The sequence below is a fragment of the Suncus etruscus genome, assembly GCF_024139225.1.
Source record: "Suncus etruscus isolate mSunEtr1 chromosome 15 unlocalized genomic scaffold, mSunEtr1.pri.cur SUPER_15_unloc_6, whole genome shotgun sequence".
Classification (NCBI taxonomy): domain Eukaryota; kingdom Metazoa; phylum Chordata; class Mammalia; order Eulipotyphla; family Soricidae; genus Suncus; species Suncus etruscus.
In genome coordinates, this window is record NW_026060300.1 from 60,923 (window position 1) to 87,982 (window position 27,060).

At 43.3% G+C, this 27,060-nt stretch overlaps 1 protein-coding gene and 1 non-coding gene across 2 annotated transcripts in view; both read right to left on the reverse strand.

The window, feature by feature from the left end:
• The window catches only part of LOC126000491 (zinc finger protein 721-like), a gene marked incomplete at its 3' end in the record, with an annotated part of 96,706 nt that overhangs the window by 60,188 nt on the left and 9,458 nt on the right, over positions 1 to 27,060 (reverse strand). The window contains exon 5 of the mRNA XM_049767751.1: positions 25,479 to 26,303. Coding sequence (XP_049623708.1) covers positions 25,479 to 26,303 — 825 coding nt within the window. The remainder of the gene's footprint in view (positions 1 to 25,478; positions 26,304 to 27,060) is intronic.
• LOC126000492 (U6 spliceosomal RNA) lies at positions 11,930 to 12,034 on the reverse strand. The gene has a single exon (XR_007492769.1). It is a non-coding gene; the product is annotated as a U6 spliceosomal RNA (small nuclear RNA).

The following is a 27,060-nucleotide window of genomic DNA, read 5'->3' on the forward strand; positions in this document are numbered from 1 at the left end:
TAAAAACCGGCAGACTGGTGCAGAAGCCAGATCCCCTCTTGGTAGTGGGGCAAAAGAGGCTCCACTTCGCTACGCGGCCGTGCACTCCTTCTAAGAAAAGAAAACCATCGCAACAAGAAGTAAAAATCACACTAAGAACTGTGCTATATCACAGAAGCAAGCATTTCTCTCCAGACTGTCTTCTCTGTTGCATGCTCGGGCCTAAGATTTGATCCAGTGTGAGGCTTCATCCACGGAGGACTCCCCTCCCTTAGAGGCAAGTCAGCCCATCCAGAAAGGGCGGAGCCAGAGGAGTGTGCAGCCTACATCATATAGACAATGAATACCACCACAACACGTAGAAAAACACACAAGTGTGACAATGGGGAAACAACGCAGGCCAGCATCAGACATAGAGAATGAAGATGACAATTCTGAAGACCAGATAATGGCCAACCAACTAATCAACCTCTCAGATAAGGACTTTAGACTAGCAATATGGAAAATGCTCAAAGAACTCAAAGAAACCATGGATTGAGTTGAACAGAACACTAATAAGAACCAAGAAAATATGAAGACAGAAATCACAAAACTCCAAACTGAAATAACATGTCAACTAACAGGCCTGAAAAAGTCAGTAAACGAAGTGAATGACAAAATGGATAAGCTCTGGGACAGGGTATCAGAAGCTGAGAATAGACTTGGTGCTGTGGAAGATGAGATACATAACAATTCCATACAGCAGGAGAGATTGGAAAAAAAAACTAAAAGCAACTGAGCAGACAATGGAAAAATTAGTCAAAGAATGGGAACAGATGAAAATAGAAGTCTATGATAAGATCAACAGAAACAACTTAAGAATCATTGGAGTCCCAGAGACCCAGGAAGAAAATTCCCAGGAAGAATCAATGGTCAAGAACATCATTAAGGAGAAACTTCCAGAGCTAAAGAATATAGGTGATCAAATCCTGCATGCCCGAAGAGTACCAACCAAAAGAGACCCCAGGAAAAACACCCCAAGACACATCCTAGTCACAATGACAAATCCCACAGATAGAGACAGAATTCTGAAAACAGCAAGATCAAAAGGGGAAATTACATTCAAGCAAGCATCCTTGAGATTTACAGCAGACCTGTCACCAGAAACACTCAATGCCAGAAAGCAGTGGTGGGATATTGTGACAAGACTGAATGAAATGAATGCTTCACCCAGAATACTATACCCAGCAAAACTCACTTTCCGGTTTGATGGAAGAATACATGGTTTCACAGACAAAAAGCAGCTCAGAAACTTTACAGACACAAAACCAGTCTTAAGAGAAAAACTGAAAGACCTAATTTAAGACAAGACTAACCAAAAGACACACCAAATTTCGATATAAAGATGGCATTAAATCCCAGGACAATTTTTTCTCTCAACGTCAGTGGACTAAGTGCACCAGTCAAGAGACACAGAGTGGCTAAATGGATCAAAAAACTCAATCCATCCTTCTGCTGCCTACAAGAAACGCACCTGAATAGTCAGAACAAACATAGACTCAAAATAAAAGGCTGGAGAAAAATTATCCAAGCAAACAACACACATAAAAAAGCTGGAGTGGCCATACTAATATCAGATAATGCAAACTTTATACTCAGGAAGGTTGTAAGGGACAAAGATGGATATTTTATATTAATCAAGGGGTATGTAGAGCAGGAAGAAATAACTCTCCTAAACATATATGCACCGAATGAGGGGCCAGCAAAATATTCAATACAACTGTTGACAAATCTGAAATATAATATCAATAACAACACAATACTTGTGGGGGACCTTAACACGGCTTTGTCAACACTGGATAGGTCAACCAGACTGAAACCCAAAAAGAATATACTAGACCTGAGGAGAGAAATGGAAGAAAGAGGCCTAGTGGATATATATAGGACACTCCATCCCCAGAAACCTGGATACACATTCTTCTCCAATGTACATGGGACATTCTCCAGGATAGACTACATGCTGGCACATAAAACATACCTCCATAATATCAAGAGGATAGAACTTTTGCAGACTACCTTTGCTGACCACAAGGCTCTGAAATTATTTGTGAATTCCAAAGGGACTCAGAAGAAAAACCTTAACACCTGGAAGTTAAACAGCCTCATACTCAATAATCAGTGGGTCCGAGATGAAATCAAGGAGGAAATCAAAAGGTTCCTGGAAACAAATGACAATAAAGACACAAACTATCAGAACTTATGGGACACAGCAAAAGCAGTACTGAGAGGAAAATTTATAGCTTTGCAAGCACACATCAGGAAGGAAGAAGGAGCTTACCTGAGTAGCTTAATGACACAGCTAATAGAACTAGAAAGTGCTCAACAAAAGGACCCAAAAATAGGAAGACAGAAGGAAATAACAAAGCTGAGAGCAGAAATCAATGAAGTGGAAACCCAAAAAACAATCCGAAAGATCAACCAAAGCAGAAGTTGGTTCTTTGAAAAAATAAACAAGATTGATAGACCACTGGCAAACCTAACGAAGAAAGAGAGAGAAACTTGATAACTCATATTAGGAATGAAAAAGGAGAGATCATTACTGATATGACAGAGATTCAAAGGGTAATCAGAAACTACTTTGAGAAACTCTACACCACTAAAATGAGAACCTGGAAGAAATGGATAAATTCTTGGACTCTTATAATCTTCCACAATTGAAGGAAGAGAATGTAGCATATCTAAACACCCCCATCACCATTGATGAAATTAAAACGGTAATCAAATGTCTGCCGAAAAACAAAAGCCCAGGCCCAGATGGATTCACTAATGAATTCTTTCAAACATTCCAAGAGGAACTACTACCAATACTGGCAAGACTCTTTAATGAAATTGAACAAACGGAAACACTTCCAAATAGCTTTTATGAAGCCAACATCACCTTGATACCTAAACCAGACAGAGATGCTACAAAAAAGAAAATTACAGACCAATATCACTGATGAATGCTGATGCAAAGATCCTCAACAAAATTCTGGCAAATAGGATTCAATGCCTCATTTAGAAGATCATCCACTACGATCAAGTAGGTTTCATCCCAGGAATGCAAGGATGGTTTAACATCCGTAAATCTATCAACATCATACACAACATCAATAACAAGAAAAATAAAAACCACATGATCATATCAATAGATGCAGAGAAAGCATTTGATAAGGTCCAACATCCATTCTTGATCAAAACTCTCAGCAAGATGGGAATGGAAGGAACCTTTCTCAATTTAGTTGAAGCCATCTACCACAAGCCAATGGCAAATATTATCCTCAACGGAGAAAAACTAAAAGCCTTCCCTCTAAATTCTGGTACAAGACAAGGCTGTCCTCTCCCACCACTCCTATTCAACATAGCACTGGAAGTACTTGCTATAGCGATTAGACAAGAAAAAGATATCAAGGGAATCCAGATAGGAAAGGAAGAAGTCAAGCTCTCACTGTTTGCAGATGACATGATACTCTACTTAGAAAACCCTAAAGACTCTACCAAAAAGCTTCTAGAAACAATAGACTCATATAGCAAGGTGGCAGGCTACAAAATTAACACACAAAAACCAATGGCCTTTCTATACACCAATAGTAATAAGGAAGAAATGGACATTAAGAAAACAACCCCATTCACAATAGTGCCACACAAACTCAAATATCTCGGAATCAACTTGACTAAAAATGTGAAGGACCTATACAAAGAAAACTATAAAACTCTGCTCCAAGAAATAAGAGAGAACACGCAGAAATGGAAATGCATGCCCTGCTCGTGGATTGGCAGGCTTAGCATCATCAAAATGGCAATACTCCCCAAGGCATTATACAGATTTAATGCTATCCCTCTAAAGATACCCATGACATTCTTCAAAGAAGTGGATCAGGCACTTTTGAAATTCATTTGGAACAATAAACACCCTCGAATAGCTAAAGCAATCATTGGGAAAAAGAATATGGGAGGAATTACTTTCCCCAACTTTAAACTGTACTACAAAGCAATAGTTATCAAAACAGCATGGTATTGGAATAAGGACAGGCCCTCAGATCAGTGGAATAGGCTTGAATACTCAGAAAATGTTCCCCAGACATACAATCAACTAATTTTTGATAAAGGAGCAGGAAATCCTAAATGGAGCAGGGAAAGCCTCTTCAACAAGTGGTGTTGGCACAACTGGCTAGCCACTTGCAAAAAATTGAACTTAGACCCCCAGCTATCATCATGTACGAAGGTAAATTCCAAATGGATTAAAGACCTCAATATCAGCCCCAAAACCATAAGATATATAGAACAGCACATAGGCAAGACACTCCAGGACATTACAGGCATCTTCAAGGAGGAAACTGCACTCTCCAAGCAAGTGAAAGCAGAGATTAACAGATGGGAATATATTAAGCTGAGAAGCTTCTGCACCTCAAAGGAAATAGTGCCCAGGATACAAGAGCCACCCACTGAGTGGGAGAAACTATTCACCCAATACCCATCAAATAACAGGCTAATCTCCAAAATATACAAGGCACTGACAGAACTTTACAAGAAAAAAAACATCTAATCCCATCAAAAATGGGGAGAAGAAATGAACAGACACTTTGACAAAGAAGAAATACAAATGGCCAAAAGACACATGAAAAAGTGCTCCACATCACTAATCATCAGGGAGATGCAAATCAAAACAACGATGAGATACCACCTCACACCACAGAGAATGGCACACATCACAAAGAATGAGAATCAACAGTGTTGGCGGGGATGTGGAGAGAAAGGAACTCTTATCCACTGCTGGTGGGAATGCCGTCTAGTTCAACCTTTATGGAAAGCAATATGGAGATTCCTCCAAAAACTGGAAATCGAGCTCCCATATGATCCAGCTATACCACTCCTAGGAACATACCCTAGAACACAAAAATACAGTACAAAAACCCCTTCCTTACACCTATATTCATTGCAGCACTATTTACCATAGCAAGACTCTGGAAACAACCAAGATGCCCTTCAACAGATGAATAGCTAAAGAAACTGTGGTACATATACACAATGGAATATTATGCAGCTGTCAGGAGAGATGAAGTCATGAAATTTTCCTATACATGGATGTACACGGAATCTATTATGCTGAGTGAAATAAGTCAGAGAGAGAGAGAAAAACGCAGAATGGTCTCACTCATCTATGGGTTTTAAGAAAAATGAAAGACATTCTTGCAATAATAATTTTCAGACACAAAAGAGAAAAGAGCTGGAAGTTCCAGCTCACCACAGGAAGCTCACCACAAAGAGTGATGAGTTTAGTTAGAGAAATAACTACATTTTGAACTTTCCTTATAATGAGAATGTATGAGGGAAATGGAGAGCCTGTTTAGAGTACAGGCGGGGATCGGGTGGGGAGGAGGGAGACTTGGGACATTGGTGATGGGAATGTTGCACTGGTGATGGGTGGTGTTCTTTACATGACTGAAACCTAAAAACAATCATGTATGTAATCAAGGTGTTTAAATAAAAAAAAAAGAAAGGAAAAAAAGAAATTAAAAACAAAAACAAAAACATCCACAGTAGGGTTGTGCTGGGAACATGCTTCTGCAGTTTAAGCATACAAATCAGAAATATATATATATTGGTTTTTGGGTCATACACTGCTGTGCTCAGGAGTTACTCCTGGCTCTCCGCTCAGAAATCACTCCTGAGATGGTCGTGCTGGGTATGCTGGGATTCGAACCATCAACCTTCTTCTGCATATAAGGCAAATACGCTACTTCCATGCCATCTCTTCAGCCCAGAAATATATTTCTATGGGCAGAGTGACAGCACAGTGGCAGGGCATTTGCCTTGCATGCGGCCAATACAGAAAGAACCCCAGATCAATACCTGGAATCCCATATGGTCCCCCTGGTTACTATGAATGATTTCTGAGTGCAAGTAACCTCTGAGCACCCCTGTGAGTGACCAAAAAAACAAATAAAATATTTCTAGTGGGACAGAGATTTATGACAGGCTGATAGAAATTTACCTTGCAAGTGGCTGAACCGAATTCAATACTGGCATCAAGTAAACTACCCAAAGCACTGCCAGGAGTAATACCTGAGATAAAGATAAAAGTAATCCCTAAAATTCACTGGATTATTCCCTAAAGCAAAAATTTTTTTCTTGGTATTCCTAAGAAGTGGTATTTACTCTGAAGGAGTGTACCCAAATTCAATCACGGCCATCACATACTGTTCTCTGAGGGCACCACAATTGGTTAAGAAGCACAGGACCAGGAGCAATAACTGAGAACAACCAGCAAGGCAATATCAAAAAATGAGAGAGAAAAAATACTTCAGCGAATTGCTGAAAATAATCTAATGGCAAAGACAACTATGTGGAAACAGAACAGAGGGGCACCCAATTGCCACTGAGAAGGGAATCTCAACATGTGGTTGTAGAGCTAGCCTGAGAACATAGACGAGGGATGAAAGCTAGAACCACAGGTTCAGTTATAAATATCGACAGAATGGGAAGCGAAAAGAGCAAAGTCAAGAAAGTCAAGCTCCAATCATTATGGGCCTTAGTATAGCAGAACATTCTTTATCCAGAGTTTGGAGAGTTAGGAACCCTAAGAAATATGCCAGTATGCCAGTATGGTGGATTCTGAATGAAGATAGCGAGAAGACAAATACACAAGCATTGGCTAGCATCTGGGGACAGCAGCAAAACACAAATGAAGAACATTGTGCTGAACATACAGGACAGCCAGGAAGGCACTTGTGTTGTACATGGCCTGCCCAGTAAGAACCTCTGATTCCAAATATGATCCATCATGCAGAGAGCACCTGGGACACCTGAGTGCAGACCAGGAGAACCCCTATCGGCTGTGGAACCAGAACTAAAAATCACTAAGAGATCTGATCCTTGATGAGGTAGGAATGATGTTTTAGGGCAGGAATCCTGGATCAAGGAGTTCCTTGGCAACATATCACCAATACATATTTTATGGACTCCAGAACCCCTTTAGGGATAAGACCTGCCAGTGGTGATCCAAGAACGTAGATTCAGAAGCCAAGTCTGAATACATTGGGGGCCATTAAACCAAACACAGCAAAAAAGCATAAAAGTTGCCTCAAATAACAGAGTCCAGGACACCAGCCAGGAGCCACGCCTTGACAATAGGGGAGCTGCACACTCCTGTCCTCCCCCGCTGTCCTGCCCTACGCTCACACTCTTCCCCTACCTGGGAACTGGACTTCCGATGGGGCAGTTCCATCTTCACTAGTATGTATTATATCGGGAGAGCAGCAGAAAGGCAGTTTGCATGAATCCCTATAGGAAAGACACAGTTGTGAGCACTGACGAGGAAGAAAACCCCCTGCCCTAACAGGAAGTGCTTGCATGTGCCAAAAATGCCAGTTGGGCCCACCTCTGGGCACCAGCTCAGTCTCAATGAGAACATACACAGACAGAAACTCCTTTCTCTCCTTGAAAACAGAATGGGGTTGGGATTAGGATATGAACAGGGTAGGAAAGGAACACTGTTCTTGCTCTACAGGGAGGATTTGCACTCCTGAGTCCCTAGGAGTCCAGGTCAGGGACTGAGTTTGAGGCAGAAGTCCAGTATGTCACTGCCCCCTGCAAAATGGCAGTAAAATGGTCACTTGCACTCAGAAGGGAAGTGCAGGGGGTATTCAGGGCTTGCTGGCTACCAACATATGGTTTCCCCATAAACACTGCTAGGACAGATATTTATTCAATGTAGGACTAAGCACTGGCTTTGTTAAATTAAAGGAAGGAATTTAATTAATTAATTAATCAATCAATCAATTATCACAATCATTCTATGATTAAGAATCCTCTCCAACATGATTTCTTCTAGGAATTGTATGGTGTCAGATGGTGAGGTCAGACCTTTCCCAAAAACGTTCATATATATCATTTTTATTCAATATGAACATTCTTATGAATAAGGTGTAGGAAGCAATTTATGCCTTTCCATGTTGCCCACATGAAAGAATTCTCTCTACTTTAACATTTCTTCAGTTCCACAGACTACAATCACTTAATCTTTGATAAAGGGGCAAGAAATCAAAAATGGAGCAAGAAAAGCACTTCAACAAACGGTGCTGGCACAACTGGTTAGCCACTTGCAAAAAAGCAAACTCAGACCTCCATCTAACACCATACACAACAGTCAATTCTAAATGGATTAAAGACCTTGATATTAGGCCTGAAAATTATAAAGAACAACACATAGGTAAAACACTCCATGACACTGAGACTAAAAGTATCTTCAAGTAGGAAACAGGACTCTCCAAACAAGCGGAAGCAGAGATAAGCAAATGGGAAAATATTAAGCTGAAAAGCTTCTGCACCTCAAAGGAAATAGTGTCTAGGATACAAAAGCCACCCACAGAATGAGAGAAACTATTCACCCAGTACCCATCAGATAAGGGGCTAATATCTAAGATATACAAGGTACTGACAAACATAAAAGGAAAAAAAAACTAACTCCATCAAAGAGTGGGGTGAAGAAATTAACAGACATGTCCACAAAGAAATACAAATGGCTAAAAGACACATGAAAAAATGCTCCACAGCAGTAATCATCAGGGAGATGCAAATCAAAACAATGATGAGGTAACATCTCACACCACGGAGACTGGCACACATCACAAAGAACAAGAACAATCAGTGCTGGCAGGGATGTGGAGAGAAGGAAACTCTTATTTACTGCTGGTGAGAATGCTGTCTAGTCTAGTCTTTATCGAAAACAATATGGAGATTCCTCAAAAACCTGGAAATTGGGGGCCACCACAGTGGTGCAATTAGTATGGTGCCTGCCTTGCCTGTGCTAGCCTAGGATGGAAGTCCCATATGGTCCCCCAAGCTAGGAGTGATTTCTGTGTGCATAGCCAGGAATAACCCCTGAGCATCACTGGGTGTGCACCCCCTAAAAAAAACACTCACAAAAAACCCTGAAAATTTATGATCCAGCAATACCACTCCTAAGGATATATACCCTAGGAACTCAAAAACACAATTCAAAAATCCCTTCCTCACACCTATATTCATTGTAGCATTATTTACAATAGCCGCTCTATAAACAACAAAGATCCCTTCAACAGATGAATGGCTAAAGAAACTCTCGTAAATCTATGCAATGGAATATTATGAAGCCTTCAGGAGAGATGAAGTCATGAAATTTTCCTAAACATGAATGTACATGGAACCTATTATGCTGAGTAAAATAAGTCAGAGGGAAAGAGATAGACAAAGAATAGTCTCAGTCATCTATGGGTTTTAAGGAAAATTAAGGACTTTATTGTAACAATGTCAATAGGCAATAGAGATGGGGGCCAGAAGGACCCCCTCACAATATGAAGCTCACCAAAAAGAGTGTTGTGTGCAGTTAGGGAAATAACTACAGTACCAACTATCATGACAATCTTTTCTTTTTTGTTTTTTGGGTCACACCTGGTAGCGCTCAGGGGTTACTCCTGGGTCTATGCTCAGAAATCACTCCTGGCAGGCTCAGGGGACCATGTGGGATGCGGGATTTAAACCACCGTCCTTCGGCATGCAAGGAAAACACCTTACCTCCATGCTCTCTCTCTCTGGCCCTTATCATGACAATCGTAATGAGTGAGAGAAGTAGAGAGCCTGTCTGGAATATAAGCAGGGGTTGGGAAGGACAGAGGGGTGGCATTGGTGGTAGGAATGTTGCACTGGTGAAGGCGGGATGTTGTTTCTGACTAAAACGCAACTACAGTCATGCTTGTAATCATGGGGCTTAAGAGAGATTTTATAAAATAAATAAATAAAATTGTCTTCAATTCATTTTTGGGCCATACTCTGTGTTGCTCAGAGAGTCATTCCTGGCTCAGTATTCAGAAATCGCTCCTGAGAGCATGGGGAACCCTATACAGTGTCAGGGATCAATGATGTGTCAGTGGTGTGAAAGATAACATATTCACAGTTGTACTAGAAAAAAAGGGTCGGTGGGAGATAAAATTAAAAAAAGAAAAAAGTGTCCTAGTAAGGAAATGAATGGAAGAGGAAGTAAATGTCTCCTCAAGGTTTGCAAGCAAACAGCAGGGAGGAGCCCCAGGACAATGAAGTCTTGAGATACTCTCAAAACAAGACCTGATTAAGCACACCTGTGACAAGCTACAGCAGACCCAGAGGATGGACCCTCCCCCGCTCACACAGGCAGGAAAGGAGGCCAAGGGAGGGAAGCCAGAGACCTTCAACTACCCACCCTGCCTCTGGCAACCACCCTAGCAACAGGACAGTTAACCAAAGTGGAAAGCCCCAGGGCGGGTTGGGAAAACATCTAGAAAAGCCTACTTGGAACTAAGGACCCATATCCTGGGGCCCTTGGCAGCATCTCTCCCTGGTGAGACCTGGGGGCTTTCAAGCCTTCATTGGGGAAAGTGTATCTAGATGAGCTCTTTCTCTGATGTGGAGCCACATCCTGCAATAATCAGGGCTGATGGGGGCTCTGCAGTCAGAACTGTCTGCCAGGCCTGACTTTCCTGCACAGCTCAAGTCCTGGAGCCCCAATCACTCCCCAGGAGCTGGATCTGGAGACAGTGAAGGGACAGATTCCCTCTAGGGGCGCCGCCTCTTCCCCCCAGTTCCTAGGAGCCACCCGGGGCCTCCTGGCATCACTTGGTCTGTTCTTCCCTTGGTTGTGTCTGAAAATTCCCTCGTGGCCTTGTTCAAGCCCGTGTTCTCCCTCGACCGCCTGCTTCTCCATAGATCATAGAACTATTTCCCATAGAGCTAGATCACTGTGGGGTGTCGGTACTGAACCCCACTCACGTGCTCGCCAAGACAAGTGCCCTGGGCGGCCGCTTGGCTGGACTTGCCTCTTTCTCGGTCCCCTCTATCTATCACAGCGACCATGGATGCGCACAGGAACAAAGCAAACGAAACCAAACTGTCCCTCGCTTGGTCCTTCCATCTCCAGGGCCGAAACTCTGGCCAACCCCGACCCTCCTGGGTTCCCAACGCTCACCTGGCCAGACCCGGGGCCTCCACTCTAGGGCGCTCAGAGCAACTGCTGGATGGCTGGAGAGGAAAATCGTTCCTCCAGACTCCCCCTGCGCCCGCAGGGACCCCAAGACCTGCTCTGGGTTCCCTAGTAGGCAGCTCAGGGCCCAAAGCCTGAAAGGGAGGAGCAAAAGATGCTGAGACTTCCCAGACCTCACAACCACTTCCAGCCAACCTCTTAAAGGGGCACCAGCAGCTTGGCATCAGGCACTCCTGTTTTCAATTTTGCACTCAGCTCTTAATAGCATTATGCACTTTATTTTCGAAAGAATGTCATTGCATGGGCCAGAGAGATCACACAGCGGCAGGGCGTTTGCATTGAACACGGTCCATCCGAGACAGAACGGGTTCGATCCCTGGCACCCCATATGGTCCCCCAATAATGCCAGCAGCAATTTCTGAGAGCAGAGCTGGAGTAAATCCTGAGCACAGCCTGTGGCGCTCCGGGGTTACTCCTGGCTCTGTTGGCAGGCTCAGGGGAACCTAAGGGATGGCAGGAATCGAACCACAGTCAGTCCTTGGTCGTCCACGTGTAGTGCAAAGGCCCTACAGCTGTGCGATCTCTCCTGTCCCCCTCAACAGGATCTTACATGGCACATGTGGTTTGATTTTAGAATACAGACCACATTTGCAGGATTCTGCCTTTCACCAATTTACTTTTGGAGCAGGATTTCCACATAGGAGTGGTAAGAATCGCAAATTCCAAATCAATGTCTTTATTGTGGTGGCGGGATAGCTCAGTATTGCAAACACGTAAGACTTGTAAAGTGGGACCCTGGGTTCCAGCCTTGTTAGCTCAATGTGGTCTCTACATTACTGGGAGAAACAAGAGCTCAGTGTGGGGAAAAGTTGACTGTTAGTCTCATCTGAGTGCTAGCATCAATTCAATACACTTTCTAACCAAAATGAATAGTATTTTTTTAAATAGGAACTCTTCACGAATTTGCGTGTCATCCTTGTGCAGGGGCCATGCTAATCTTCTCTATCGTTCCAATTTTAGTATATGTGCTGCCGAAGCGAGCACTGAATAGTATTTGTTAGAGCAAAGAAATTCTGTGATTTGTGGAAAATGGATTAGGGAGGAAAGAGATACAGAGATATTGATTTGATGAAAGATTAGATCAAGATCTCTCTTTTTTTGTTTTGTTTTTTTGGGCCACACCCGGCAGTGCTCAGGGGCTGTCTGCTCAGAAATAGCTCCTGGCAGCATGGGGGACCATATGGGACACCGGGATTCGAACCAACCACCTTTGGTCCTGGATCGGCTGCTTGCAAGGCAAACGCTGCTGTGCTATCTCTCAGGGCCCTAGATCAAGATCTTAAATTGGCTCATTGTTGACTGGATCTATATTCCACTGGGAAATTCTCTTCCTGTTTTGCCTGGGGATGGAAACTTGTGTCTCATTTGTATTTTGCATGGTCCTTCGAGCCTCACAATGTATGACTCCGGATTACACTACCAGAGTAAATAATAGCACTGCCAGTTGGGACCACCTGTGTATAGAAAAAAATTAAAAATAAAACTGAATTCATAGAAATTTGGGATGCTTATTAATATAGTGGATGTTTTGTTTTGGAACAACACTGGCAATATTCAGAGGTTCCTCTGGAGCTGTGACTTCTGGTATGTCAGGGATTGAACTTCCAACTGTAATACTTGCATCCTCCTTGCTTTCCTATTGCTCTGGCCCTACAGAGGTATTCAAAACGCTGATATGGCCATTTTCTTTCTGTATTGTGGGGCATTTTCATCGGGCCTTATGGCATATACTCACAATTCCCATACTGAGCTATAAGCAAGCCCAAACGAGGATGGGTTTAATGTTTGTTTTAAAATGGTGCTTCAGGTTCTGCAGAGGAATAGATTCATACTTCCATGCTTGTTCACTGAATTAGTGAAACAGAGCCATTTTCACAATACCTTCAACTGTTCCACATTCACAAAACTTTTAGTCCTAATAGTAAAAAAAACTGAGTCATAGCAACATCACAGTGAGTAGTTATTATTCTTTGGTCATGGTCAATGTAGGTACAATACCAGATATCCCAAATGGTCCCTTCAGTGTCACCAGGTATGGCCCTAAGCTCATAGCTAGAAGTAATACCTGAGATCAGAGGATGTGGCCACAAAATCAAAAAAATTCGAAAAGAATAGAAGACTGGGTCTCGGAGGAAGAATAGCAGGAAGTGTACTTGAATTGCACTCAGCAGACCAAGGGTGAACCCTTGGCACCCCACGAGTTACCTGAGCAGTGCCAGGGCTGATCCTAACTTCAAACCCAGGAGTAGGCCCTGAGAATAGCTAGGCTTGACACAAAGACTTAAAAATTCCTTGAAAATTGAACATAATATGATAAAAAAAAGGCCTCGGGTAAGGTACTTAGAGCCTCATAGACTCAGCCTGCCTGTCCTTGAGGTACAAATATTTATGTTTAGAGCCAGTATGCATGGTACGGAAAATGAAAAACAGAAGCCTGCTGATTGGTTTACTACGTTTTGCTCTATCAATGTTATGGAAAAACTGTAAAAGTGTCAGAAATAAGTTCTGGACAAGGGGAGAATGTCAGAGTAAACATAGAACAAGCAGGAGAGGGCATTCCAGTGGGACCGATAACTGGTCATTTAGGGTCCAAAAATCATGGTTCAGACATTTGTTAGCTATCTAAGACCATTTCTTGGTTGGAAATATTTCTTCAGAGACCTCTACACTTGTAGAAAACTGTTTTTCTGCGATGGAAATAACACATGAAGTGTGGCATTGAACATGGAGACTCAAGGGAAAGAGAAGTTATTGGAAGAATTCTCTGCTGTTCCTTAGGAAAGCAGCAAGACCTGCTGGGTTGTGAATGATCCTGTGCTGTGGGACAGAGTCTCAAGGGAGCCACCCTTCCCACATCATGATGGGAGTGATAACTCGGGCGTCATCCGGTCATGAGGATCCAGAACAAAGAGAGAGTCCTTGCTATGGAAAACCAGTCCATTGGGCATAGTGCTACTGAGTCCTGTCCGCACATCCCTCGACTCAGTCCTCCACAGTAGGGTAACCGTGGGCCAAGCATGCAACAGTGTTAGTTCTCAACCTCTCATGTTGACAGGCTCACAAGCGCAATTGTTATGGAGAGGAGACCTCCACGTTTAAGCAGTGTGAGAGGGCCTTCCCATGTGGTTGGCAGAGTGATGTGACCTCAGACCAACTATTGCAGAGGTTCCCTCTAACAGTGAACTGGATACACTCTGAGTCAACAATCATTCTCCAGTCATTCTTCCCATCTGCTTGGCACAGTGTTGTGCCCTCAGGCATGCCTACTGCACAGGATTCCTCTGACTATCAGTGAATTGGACACAGTCTGAGTCAACAGTCACAACCCAGTGATCCCAAGATAGCAGAGGACAGGAAACAAATGTCATATATTTCCTAAATATTGCAAGGCCTTTACTTACTCTTCATCTCTTACTGTACACAAGAAAATTCATACAGGAGAGAAGCCTTATACATGTCAGGAGTGTGGAAGGGCCTTCACTCAACCATCACAGCTTACTATGCACATACCTGTTCACACTGGTGAGAAGCCCTATATGTGTCAGGAGTGTCGGAAGGTCTTCACTCAGTGATTTTTACAAACCACTAAACTAAATGAAAAATTTTATGCAGTGATTGAATATTTCCTACATAATTAAAAGTAAAATCAGTGTGTAGCCAAGATTTTAGGAGACCTGGGGTTTGCACAAGTTCCCACCATTTGTTTTTGAGCCACAACTAGTGATGCTCAGGGGTTACTCCTGGCTATGTGTTCAGAAGTTGTTCCTGGCTTGGGGTCCATTTGGGATGCCGGGGATCAAACTGAGATCTGTACTGGGTTCAGCAACATGCAAGGAAAATGCCCTATCACTTTGCTATCACTCCAACCACAAGTTCCCACCACTTATAGAACATTTGATGTTTGATACGTTGTCCTTCTAACACACAAGCAAATGTTTCAAAATCCATTTCAACTATGTTCACATCCAGCATATTTATCACATCATGGAATAGAGAGGGATTTTCTGAAGATACTTTCCTAAATAGATATCCTTTCTGGTTTTGTGAATGTAATAAAAACATGAATGTGGTCTGTGGGGGTACCTCTGCATGGTTCTCAACTTGAAGTTTTGCAGAAGAAAATGAATAGAATCAAAAATCAATGTTTAGGCAGGGGTGTTGAACAATATATTGCATTAAACTGAATTAGCCAAGCTTCTTTTTACTGCTGCATTCACCACCACTTTTGGTAGCCAGAGTTTGACAAATCACCTGAGGGTCTGGGTTGACTTCATTAAGGGTGCTTGTGCTTATTAACACAGAAAAGATGAAAGGAAAAAGTAAAGGGAATTTACATGTGTATTTTAATGGGGTCCAAATAGGTCAGCCTGCAAGGTTGATAAACCACACAGGGGAACCACTTTCTATCTCAGGCACTACATAAGGACCCACAGGCCTCACTAAGACAGAGTGGCATGTGGGAGTGAGAGGTGAAATCTTCCCTCCAGAGTCCTGCTTGCTTGCAAACTAAACTGCCTCAATAGATTTCAGGTTTGCAGAGCTAGAGCCTGAGGGCACAGGTTCAAGGCCAAAAGTTCCAGAAATTTACAAAACTGGAGCTCCTGATGTCACTATTTAGGACCAGAGGCCTATAGAGCAGGCATTAGCTACTAATGCATTTCCAAACCAGAAAAGGGAATTCTCACACTTCTGGGCTTGGACCAGCTGTTCCCCACAGTTGAGCTTCACCAGTTCTTGGAGAGATGTAGAAGGGAGAAAGTGATTTGCTTGAGACTGAAGAAGTTCTGCTAGGAAAGAAATCACAAGTTCCTTTGCAAATACTACCCACGCACCAGGATCACGCCACAACAAACTTCAATAAAATAATGGTGCTCAGAGTCACTCTATTTTAGATATCCATGATTTTAATTGTGGGTAGTAGTGAGCTTAACTCCTGACACTGTAGTATTCCTAGAAGAAATCATATTGGATAGGAGTCTTACTCATATATGGATTTTGGAAGGTATTTTTTTAAGTTCTAACTTTAATTCCTTAAAGTTTGTTATTAGTCCTGCTCTGCACACAGATCATTCCTAGCAGTGTGGGGGGTGAGAAAGAGGAGGGAGAAAGAGAGAGAGACAGAGAGAGAGCAAGAGAGAGAGAGAGACCATATGGCAGATTAGCAGAGATTTTGTCCCCTCCCCACCTGTTCCTGTGGAGATGCTCTTCCAGGCTGATGCAAGGGCTGTTCTGCTGCCGGCCTGAAGGAGGCGCTAGTGCGCTGGACTTCCTCACAGAGTCACCCCTGTGCTGGACTCCCAGGGGCTCAGAACTGCAGTTTTCTCCCTGTAGACTAGAGTGAGACCAGTGGTCCTGTCCTGTTCACAGCCTGATCCCAACCTGCTTCTGTGTCCTCAGTAGAGGAAAGAGTCTGCATCTACCCACGTGGTCTGAGCTGGTGCCCAGTTAAGCAGCTCCTCAGGGCCTTTTAAGCTCCATGCAGGCTCTTCTGGCCAGGCAGGGGATTGTGCTCCTGGCTGGTGCTCCTGGCTCTATCTTTCCTCCAGGACTTCCTGCAAAGGGACTTGCTGGTGCTATTTGAATCCTAACAGAGACAGGAGAACAAGGAGCCTCGCCATCTGAAGTCCCATTCCCAGGGAGGGAGAGGGTATGGGCTCAGAGAGGGACAGGGTGGGAGGACAGCAGTGTGCAGCCCGCTTGCATCAGGGTGTGGCTCCTGGCCGGGATGGTGGACTCTGCTATTTGGGGCACTATTGTCCTAGTGTTCTGTGTCTGGTGTGAGGGCCACTCAGTGTGTTCAGGCCTGGCTCCTGAATTATAGTTCTTGGGTCACCCCCAGAAAGTCTCAAACTCTATAGGGTTCTGGAATCCTTAAAATATTGACTGGTAATATGTCACTAATGATTTTAGGATTTCCATGCTCCTAGGATTTACACTCTGAAGCATCATTCTTGCCTCACCCAAAGAAAAGCCCTATTACTGATTTTTAGTTTCTGGCCCACAACCGAGGGGGATCTCCTAGCTCTGCACTCAGGTCCTCTCCTGCTGTGTGATGGACCAGACAAGCTGTCTGGGGTTCTATATGGGGCAGCCTATTGCAAGGAAAGTGTATCCATGCTGCTCTGAATGCTCAGATAAATTCTTTTGTATTTTGCTGCTGCTCCCAGTTGCTTGGTCAATGCCCTTCCTCTTGTCTCCTTGCTGTCCTCACTCAGGACTCTCGAACACACTCCCAGTTCCTAACTCTCTGCACTCTATGTGAAGAATTTTCTGCTTTATTGCAAATAATGTTGCTTGGTCCTTTCCTGCACATGCACTTCCCTGTGGGTCTTAGTTTGATTTTAGTTTTGGTTTCTTTGTGCTATGCTATCTCAAGATTGTTTAGTTTTGTATAGAATGTTTTTCCCGTGTTGCTAGTACTCAGGGCTTATTCTTGGCTCTTCACTGAGGATTTACTCCTGGCACATGAAGGGATTCAAGTATATACCAGGGATTGATCCTGGGTTGGTCCTGTGTGTACTAGCCCCATCTACACCCTGTTGCTCATTCCATGCAATTCAGATCTTTTGTTCTTCACTCTGCAGAGTCTCGCCTCCTTCGTGCTCCCACATTTCTATTCATAAACAAGTTACACTTTTAAAGCCTATATGTCTGCAGTCCCATGGCTTGTGGATATAAGAGGGAAATGTGAGCAAGGTATTGTCCGAGAAGGCATGGGCATTGGGAGTCAGGTCATTTTGACCTGCTCAAGGAGAGATATTTTTTTGGAGTATACATGTGTTGATTTGGACAAGCACAGGTCTTGGCTCACTCACTGGCCCTTGAATTTTCCTTCATTCTCTCCATAGTTCCAAGGGCAGAGATGGGGTTTGCGAGCAGAATTGGGCTAGTTTGTGTGTATCATTTTGGAAACAACCCAGAGTACATTTTAGGCTCCTGCCTCTAGAGTCAGAGGAATTACTCCTGGAAGTGCTCAGTGGACCTAGTGATACTGGGCATTGGCCTCGGTCTGCTTGAGTGCAAACCACTAGAAGTTTATCGAAGAATGTTCCTAGGTTTTGTTGGCTGATCTACAGGGATTTCTGGAGCCTGTCTCCTAGAAGTACCTATTGAGATACTGACTTTGAGGCTGGTTCCTTGTAAGAGATAAAGCAGTAAATCTGAGTCCCTTTAGGGTACCAAACCTAAAGGGTCCAGCAAAGTAAAGACCCTTTTTTACTTAAGAGCCTGAGTGAGTCAGGGCCCTAATGCTCTCCTGTGTACTGGCTCAGGACATGGTGAGCTTCTGTCCAAAAAAGGAGCATGACTGGATGCCTCCAGAGTAGCTCTACAGAGATGTGATGCTGGAAATGTACCACCAACTATGCATCATAGGTGAGAAGTTCCTTTGAGTACCTGTGGGAGACAAACCCCTTGGGGTATCATATATCAGTCACGGGTCTGGGTTAAACAAGGGATATGACTTTGCAGATCCCCATAGTCAAGCCCCTCTCCATTGTCTTACCCTCCCAGGTTCTGGCTTTATTTTTAAGATGAGTCCAACTTTGTAGTTTTAAATACCATTACATAGTCTGAGACCGTACAGTTTGTCGGTTGTTTGCGTTGGCCTATGCAAACCAGGTTTGATCCGGCTCCACATCGACCTTCTAAGCCTCCAGGGTTCATCCCTAAGCACAGAGCTAGGAGACAGCCCTGACCACTGTGGGTACATCCCAAAATTCTTCCAAAATCAAGTAATTTATATTTGTAAGTTTGGGAAGCTCAGACCTTACTATGGTCACTGAGCTTAGGGAATACTCTTGACATTATTCCCAATTACTTGGATTGCTAGTGACAAAACCTGGATCAGATGCTCAGCATTAATGTCCCAAACTTCCAGTAAGTCCAACTTTTATGTGAGCAAGTTTGTTTTGTTTCATTTTGTTTTTGGGTCACACCCAGCTACATCCATGATATCTCTCCAGCCCCATGCTCTTCTTTTTTATTTATTTTTTGATTGATTGGTTTTTGGGCCACACCCAGCAGTTCCTGACTCTGCACTCAGAAATTGCCCCCCACAAGCTGGGGACCATATGGGATGCCGGGAATTGAAAAGGATCCTTCCCGTGTCTGCCAATGTGCCACTACTGCTGTGCCAAATTTCAACTGCAGGCTTTAGGGCAGTCTTTAGCTTCCCTAATACAATAAGATAATGTTACTACATCCCAGGAATATAAAACATTTGGGGCTCCTATCTCTAATATTTGGGAACTCATCTCTTTCCTAAGATTTTCACCCATTTTATTGGGTCTATTAAAAAAAAGAGAAAAGGGTATTGCCACAAAGTAATGTTGGGGTGCTAGGAGACAATGACTAGGTTGTAGTCCACTATGCCTGATTCATAGTTGTAGTACCAACATTGTTACCCATAAATACCTATAAAGAATTATACATACCCTATATTTGAGTGCGGAATCAAGTTCAAGGCAATATCAATGTTTGCAAATAAATACATATAAGGAAATATACATATTTCCCCATTTGACTCCTGAATCAAGCCCAAAGTTATAACATTATTTCCTAAGAAAAATACACATTCCAAGGCCGAAGTAGTGGAGCGTCAGTAGGGCATTTGCCTTGCATGCGGCTGACCTAGGATCCCCCGGCGTCCCATATGGTCCCCCAACTCAGGACCGATTTCTAAACGCCTATCCAGGAATAACCCCTGAACATCACCAGGTGTGGCCCAAAAACCAAAAAAAAAATAAGAAAATTAAAAAAAAAGAAAGATAAGAAAAATACACATTCAACCATCTCTGTTGGGAGCATGCCCAAGTTAGTATGATGAAAGAGGACTACTTCAGCTAAGATGTAATCTGTTGGGAGAGAATAATCAGGATGGAAATGGAAGTGTCAATGATTCCCTGTAGCTGCTGGCTTAAGTCACAGACCGTAATTAGTCCTTCAGCCAGGTCTTATTTGAAAAGACAATTTTGGTCAGGAGTAGCAATCCAGGGGAGTGAGAGGCTGAAATGGTGCAGTGGGGTTTAAATGTGTTTGGGTGGGGTGTTGCTCCATGGCAAAAGGGTGTGGAGCTATAGGGCCCTAGGGATTTAGTAGGGAAAGCAAGTCCTGGATAAGTGAGCATAGGGAAATTTAGAGAAAAGGTCTTGCTGGGCCAGAGTGATGACACAGCGGTAGGGCGTTTGCCTTGCACACAGCTGCCCCAGGATGGACCAAAGTTCAAGTTCCCAGTGTCCCATATGGGACGCTAGAAGCAATTTCTAAGCGCATAGGCAGGAATAACCCTGAGAGTCACCAGGTGTGGCCCAAAAAATACAAACAAACAAACAAAAAAAGGTTTTGCTGAATGACAGGCAGAACAGGGGAAATGTAGCAGAGCTATGTAGAACACAGAAATGGACAGCTATGTACAATGCGACATTAGCCTAACATAAATGTGATCAGGAGACATACGCAGAAATAACTGATCAGTATGTTACAGCTATAAAACTGACCCATCTAGAGTAGTAAAAGAGTCAAAGCACTTCATAAATATAAAGCTGTCAAGTAACGAGGTTATGCAGCTGTATTCGTTGCTATAGGACCCACTGAAGTATAAAATTTACTCCTGGCAAACTTGGGAGACCATAGGAAATGTTGAGTTTCAAACCCTGGTTGGCTGCTACCAAGGCAAATACCTTATCCACAATGCTACATTCTAGTCCCAACTATAAATTTTGTTTTGTTTTGTTTTTTTCAGGCCACACCCGTTTGATACTCAGGGGTTACTCCTGGCTAAGCACTCAGAAATTGCCCCTGGCTTGGAAGGACCATATGGGACGCTGGGGGATCGAACCGTGGTTGTGATCTTTCCTTGGCTAGCGCTTGCAAGGCAGGTACCTTACCTCTAGCCCCACCTCGCCGGCCCCCCAACTATAAAATTTTTATGCAGTAAATGATTCAGAAGTAAACAGGCCTTCCCATATTCCCTCAAGGTAATATTGTTTTGTTTAAAATTTATTTTAGTTATTTTCATGAGGCGACACCCTATGATGTTCAAAGGTAACTCCTGACTCTGTTATCCATAGCTTTGGGCTTGAGAAACCCTACAGAATCTGTAGCACTGAACCCCAGCCAGTGTTTTGCAAGGCCAATGTTGCTATACTGCCCTTGACGGGGTTGACTGATGGAGGGATGGAGGATGAGGCCTTTCTCCTCCACCTCGGACCATGCGTCTCTTACCCTATTCAGCCAGCAGTTCTGAGGTGAATGCGATGGGAAGTAAGCCAACAGGTGTGGGGAGCCAAGCCTGCTCCCCCCAACAGATGAACGTGACCGACATCTTTCTCTGCAGCTGCTCTATAGAAGAAAAAGACCTAGCATCTGCTTGAGCCTTTACCAAACAGGAAATCTTGCAAGATAAATTTAGCTTACTGCAAGGCCTGGCTTACCCAGGACCTAACCACCCGTTCCGGCCCTCGCTCTCATCAATGCTTAGTTCATGGCCATGACGTAGTTTTAGGTTAAACATACATTTTATATACTTGCTGTAGGATAGGATAACAGTTGCTTAAGAATTTTAGAGGTCTAAGGGCACGCGGTTCTCATGGGAAAACATCCTATATCTGACATTCCATCTTGGTGTGTACGTGCAAAATAGCAGCCCGCAGTTAATCGCAAACCGCCGTCTGATTGGTCTGTTTGAAAGCACCCTGGCATGATATGAATGGTTGTTTCCAAGGCTCCTGTTCTGCCTTGCGCGCCCTGGATTGGTTGTTACCAGGGCCTTTGTTCTGCCTTACACACCCCCAACAGATTGCTTATATACCCATGTCTGTGAGAAATAAACGCTTCTGACCATCTTTGTGTCACAAGTCATTATTAACCCCTCTTGCTTCCACAGGACCCTTCTTTTCCTCAGAAGAGTGCTCTCCACCCACACCGTTGTGCGACTACCTGTTGAGCAGAGCCTCAGCCGCTGGCCGGCAGTAGGCTCGGCCCTAGGGCCGGCTCTGGGGAGCCGCAAACAGGCAGTCAGGCTTCTGAAGAAAACAGCTTTTATTCCGTGGAAGAGGCTGAAGCCAAAAGGCCCCAGAATCAGCCCCAGGAAAAAAGCCCCTTGCCTTCCACAGAACCTGGCTTTTATCCCCCAGAATCAGGTACCACCCAATGGTGGGATCAGGTACCACTCAATGGTGGGAGCAGAATGCTAGGTCACACCCTAGGGTAGGGCACAATCACCATTCAGGGTAGGGTCAGTAACATAATAATCCCATTGAAATGTTCACATACACAATAGCCAATATCAACCATTTTATATGAGATGCTCAGATCATTAGATATCATTTTCACATCTATAAAACATTTTCAATATCAGTGAAAAAATATCAAAACTTCTTATGGACCACATGTTTCCCTCCAGAATGTGTTTTCTTATGCTTTTGAAGGTTTGAGCAGAAAGTGTAAGCCTTCCCACCCTTCAGACATGAATAGCACTCTTCTCTTTTATGAACATTCATGTGTATAGTAAGGTCTGAGGACTAAGCAAAGGCCTTACCACACTCCTGACATGTATAAGACTTAACTCCTGTTTGAATTTAATTGTGCAAAGTAAGTTTTTATGATTTAATAAACGACATTCCATACTTCTGGCATGAGTAAGTCTTCTTACCAGTATGAATCGGTAATGTACTGCCCAGAAATAGTTGAGGTTTGAGTGAAGTCTTTTTCACATTCACCTAACATTAGAAAGGTTTCTTTGGGGTATAAATATTCATGTGTCTAACAAGCTGTGAGCAATGAGCAAATGCCTCCCCGCATTCCTGATATGAATAATGTGTTTTGAGAGTTATTGAAGGCTTTGCTACAGTCCAAGTAAGGCTAAAGGTTTCTCTCCATGAATATTCATGTGTCTAAGAAGCTTTGAGGATTGAGCAAACACCTTTCCACACTCCTGACATAAGGCTTCTATCCTATGTAAATTTTTTTTGTTTTTTTTGGGTAACACCTGGCAGTGCTCAGAGGTTACTCCTAGCTCTATGCTAAGAAATCGCTCCTGGCAGGCTCAGGGGATCATATGGGATGCCGGGATTTGAACCATTAACCTTTATCATGCAAGGCAAACGCCTTACCTCCAAGCTACCTCTTCGGCCCCTTTTGTGAATTTTCATGTGTATATTAAGGTATGAGGATCGAGGAAATGCCTTTCCACACTCCTGACATGAATAAGGCTTCTCTCCTGTATGAATTTTCATGTGTATGTTAAGGGCTGAGGATTGAGCAAATGCCTTTCCACATTCCTGACATGAATAAGGCTTCTCTCCTGTATGAATTTTCATGTGATCAGAAAGGTTTGAGGATCGAGCAAATGCCTTTCCACACTCCTGACATGAATAAGGCCTCTCTCCTGTGAACAGAAAGTTTTGAGGATCGAGAAAATGCCTTTCCACACTCCTGACATGAATAAGGCCTCTCTCCTGTATGAATTGTCATGTGTCTGTTAAGCTTTGAGGATTGAGCAAATGCCTTTCCACACTCCTGACATGAATAAGGCTTCTCACCTGAATTAGTTTTCATGTGTATGTTAAGCTTTGAGGATCGAGCAAATGCCTTTTCACACTCCTGACATGAATAAGGCTTCTCTCCTGTATGAATTTTCATGTGTATGTTAAGGGCTGAGGATTGAGCAATTGCCTTTCCACACTCCTGATATGAATGAGGCTTCTCTCCTGTATGAATTTTCTTTCTTTTTTTTTTTTTTTTTTTTTGGTTTTTGGGTCACACCCAGTAACGCTCAGGGGTTACTCCTAGCTATGTGCTCAGAAGTTGCTCCTGGCTTGGGGGACCATATGGGACACCTGGGGATCGAACCTCGGTCCGTCCAAGGCTAGCGCAGGCAAGGCAGGCACCTTTCCTTTAGCGCCACCGCCCGGCCCCTCATGTATGAATTTTCATGTGATCAGAAAGGTTTGAGGATCGAGAAAATGCCTTTCCACACTCCTGACATGAATAAGGCTTCTCTCCTGTATGAATTTTCATGTGTATGTTAAGAGCTGAGGATTGAGCAAATGGCTTTCCACACTCCTGACATGAATAAGGCTTCTCTCCTGTATGAATTTTCATGTGATCAGAAAGTTTTGAGGATCGAGCAAATGCCTTTCCACACTCCTGACATGAATAAGGTTTCTCTCCTGTATGAATTTTCATGTGTATGTTAAGGTTTGATGATTGTGCAAATGCCTTTCCACACTCCTGACATTAAGGCTTCTCTCCTGTATGAATTTTCATGTGTATGTTAAGGTTTGAGGATCGAGCAATGCCTTTCCACACTCCTGACATGAATAAGGCTTCTCTCCTGTATGAATTTTCATGTGAACAGAAAGTTTTGAGGATCGAGCAAATGCCTTTCCACACTCCTGACATGAATAAGGCTTCTCACCTGTATGAGTTTTCATGTGTATGTTAAGGTTTGAGGATTGAGCAAATGCCTTTCCACACTCCTGACATGAATAAGGCTTCTCTCCTGTATGAATTTTCATGTGTATGTTAAGGTCTGAGGATCGAGCAAATGCCTTTCCACACTCCTGACATGAATAAGGCTTCTCTCCTGTATGAATTGTCATGTGTCTGTTAAGCTTTGAGGATTCAGCAAAGGCCTTTCCACACTCCTGACATGAATAAGGCTTCTCTCCTGTATGAATTTTCATGTGAACAGAAAGTTTTGAGGATCGAGAAAATGCCTTTCCACACTCCTGACATGAATAAGGCTTCTCTCCTGTATGAATTTTCATGTGTCTGTTAAGGCTTGAGGATTGAGCAAATGCCTTTCCACACTCCTGACATGAATAAGGCTTCTCTCCTGTATGAATTTTCATGTGTCTGTTAAGGTTTGAGGATTGAGCAAATGCCTTTCCACACTCCTGACATGAATAAGGCTTCTCTCCTGTATGAATTTTCATGTGATCAGAAAGGTTTGAATATCGAGCAAATGCCTTTCCACACTCCTGACATGAATGAGGCTTCTCTCCTGTATGAATTTTCATGTGTCTGTTAAGGGCTGAGGATTGAGTAAATGCCTTGCCACACTCCTGGCATGAATAAGGCTTCTCTCCTGTATGAATTTTCATGTGTTTGTTAAGGTTTGAGAATTGAGCAAATGCCTTTCCACACTCCTGACAGGAATAAGGCTTCTCTCCTGTATGAATTCTCATGTGTATGTTAAGCTTTGAGGATCGAGCAAATGCCTTTCCACAATCCTGACATGAATAAGGCTTCTCTCCTGTATGAATTTTCATGTGAACAGAAAGTGTTGAGGACTGAGAAAATGCCTTTCCACACTCCTGACAGTAATAAGGCTTCTCTCCTGTATGAATTGTCATGTGTCTGTTAAGTTTTGAGGATTCAGCAAATGCCTTTCCACACTCCTGACATGAATAAGGCTTCTCACCGGCATTAATTTTCCTATGCACTGAAAGCACTGAGGAATTAGTGACGGCTTTCCTGCATGAATAAGGCTTTTCTCCTGTATAGATTTTTATGTGACCAGAAAGGTTTGAGGATGGAATGAAGGCTTTCCCACACTCCTGACATGAATACGTTTTCTCTCCAGTATGAATATTCATGTGCATAAGCAATGAGGATTCAGTGAAGGCCTTTCCACAGTCCCGGCATGTATAAAGCTTCACTCCCTTATGAATATTTATGTGTTTAATAAGCTTTGAAGATTGAGTGAAGTACTTTCCACACTCCTGACACATATAAGACTTCTCCCCTATATGAATTTTCATGTGTTCAGTGTGCGACGAAGAGTAAGTGAAGGACTTGCCATTCTTGAGACATAGATGACATTTGCTTCCTGTCCAGACTTCCTTTGGATCATTCCGGTGTGACAGTTGTCTCAGACTGAATCCACCTCGCTTACCATCACAGGGATCCTGTATAGTAGGGGTATATAAGGGCACATCACAGTGCTGAGCACACGAGAAGTCCCTGTCACATTGTTTATACATAGTGGGGTACGCTCCATGGAAAATATGCTTGAGAGTATCTTGATATGAGGGAGTTAGAACAAACACTGGTGGCTTTTTGACCCAAGGTGATCCAACTGTGGAGGTCTGTGTCCTGTGACTGGGCATAACAGGATCAGGAGCACTGTGCCCAAAAGACTGGGTCCCCATATTACGGACCCTCTCTTCAATCCGATCCCCCATTGAACAGATGATCCCTGGGTCCTCATTCCCATCATGATACAGGCAGGGCAGTTCCCTTGAGACTGGGTCCAACAGCACAAGATCATTCACAACCCAGCATGGCGTGCCTCTTCCCTATGGAACAGCACAGGGTTAGTCCAGTAACCTTTGAGTCCCCATGTTCAAAACCAACCTTCACATGTGATCCCCATCACAGAAAAACAATTCGCTACATGTGTGGATGTCTCTGGAGAGAGATAGACATCCAGGCAAGACATAAGATTAGGGAGGGAAAACATTGTCTGAGCAGAGGAACAGAAACCATGATTTCTGAACCCTATATAAACAAACATAAAACACATCCTCACTTGGGGCTTGCTAGGATCTAAGAGCATATAACTTAAGACCAGGTGGGCTCTTCTGCACAACAGAAAGGAAACGGCCAAGTCAGATTGCTAAATACCTCAATAGGGCCAGAGCAGTAGTATAGCAAGGAGAGTCCAGTTCGGAATTAAGCCCTGATATCAAAAATGGGCTCATTCCAAAGGAAAGCCCCAAATATCACAAGTGTTGATCCAAAACAGAAGAAAAGTCTTACAATAGTCATATTCCTCCCAATCAATAAACTCAATATCCTTTTGAAATGTTCTCTCTACTATGGAGGTCCCCAAGGCAGTGCTCTTGTTTACTCTGGCTGTGTGCTCCCTGAGCAAATATGGTGAGGCTCGGGGACCATGTACAGAGGTGAATGAGATCCAGTTTTCCATCTCTACTCACAAACCAGTTGAAACACTTGACCTAATATTATATCAAATCAAATCACTGTATCTCTTCCCTCCC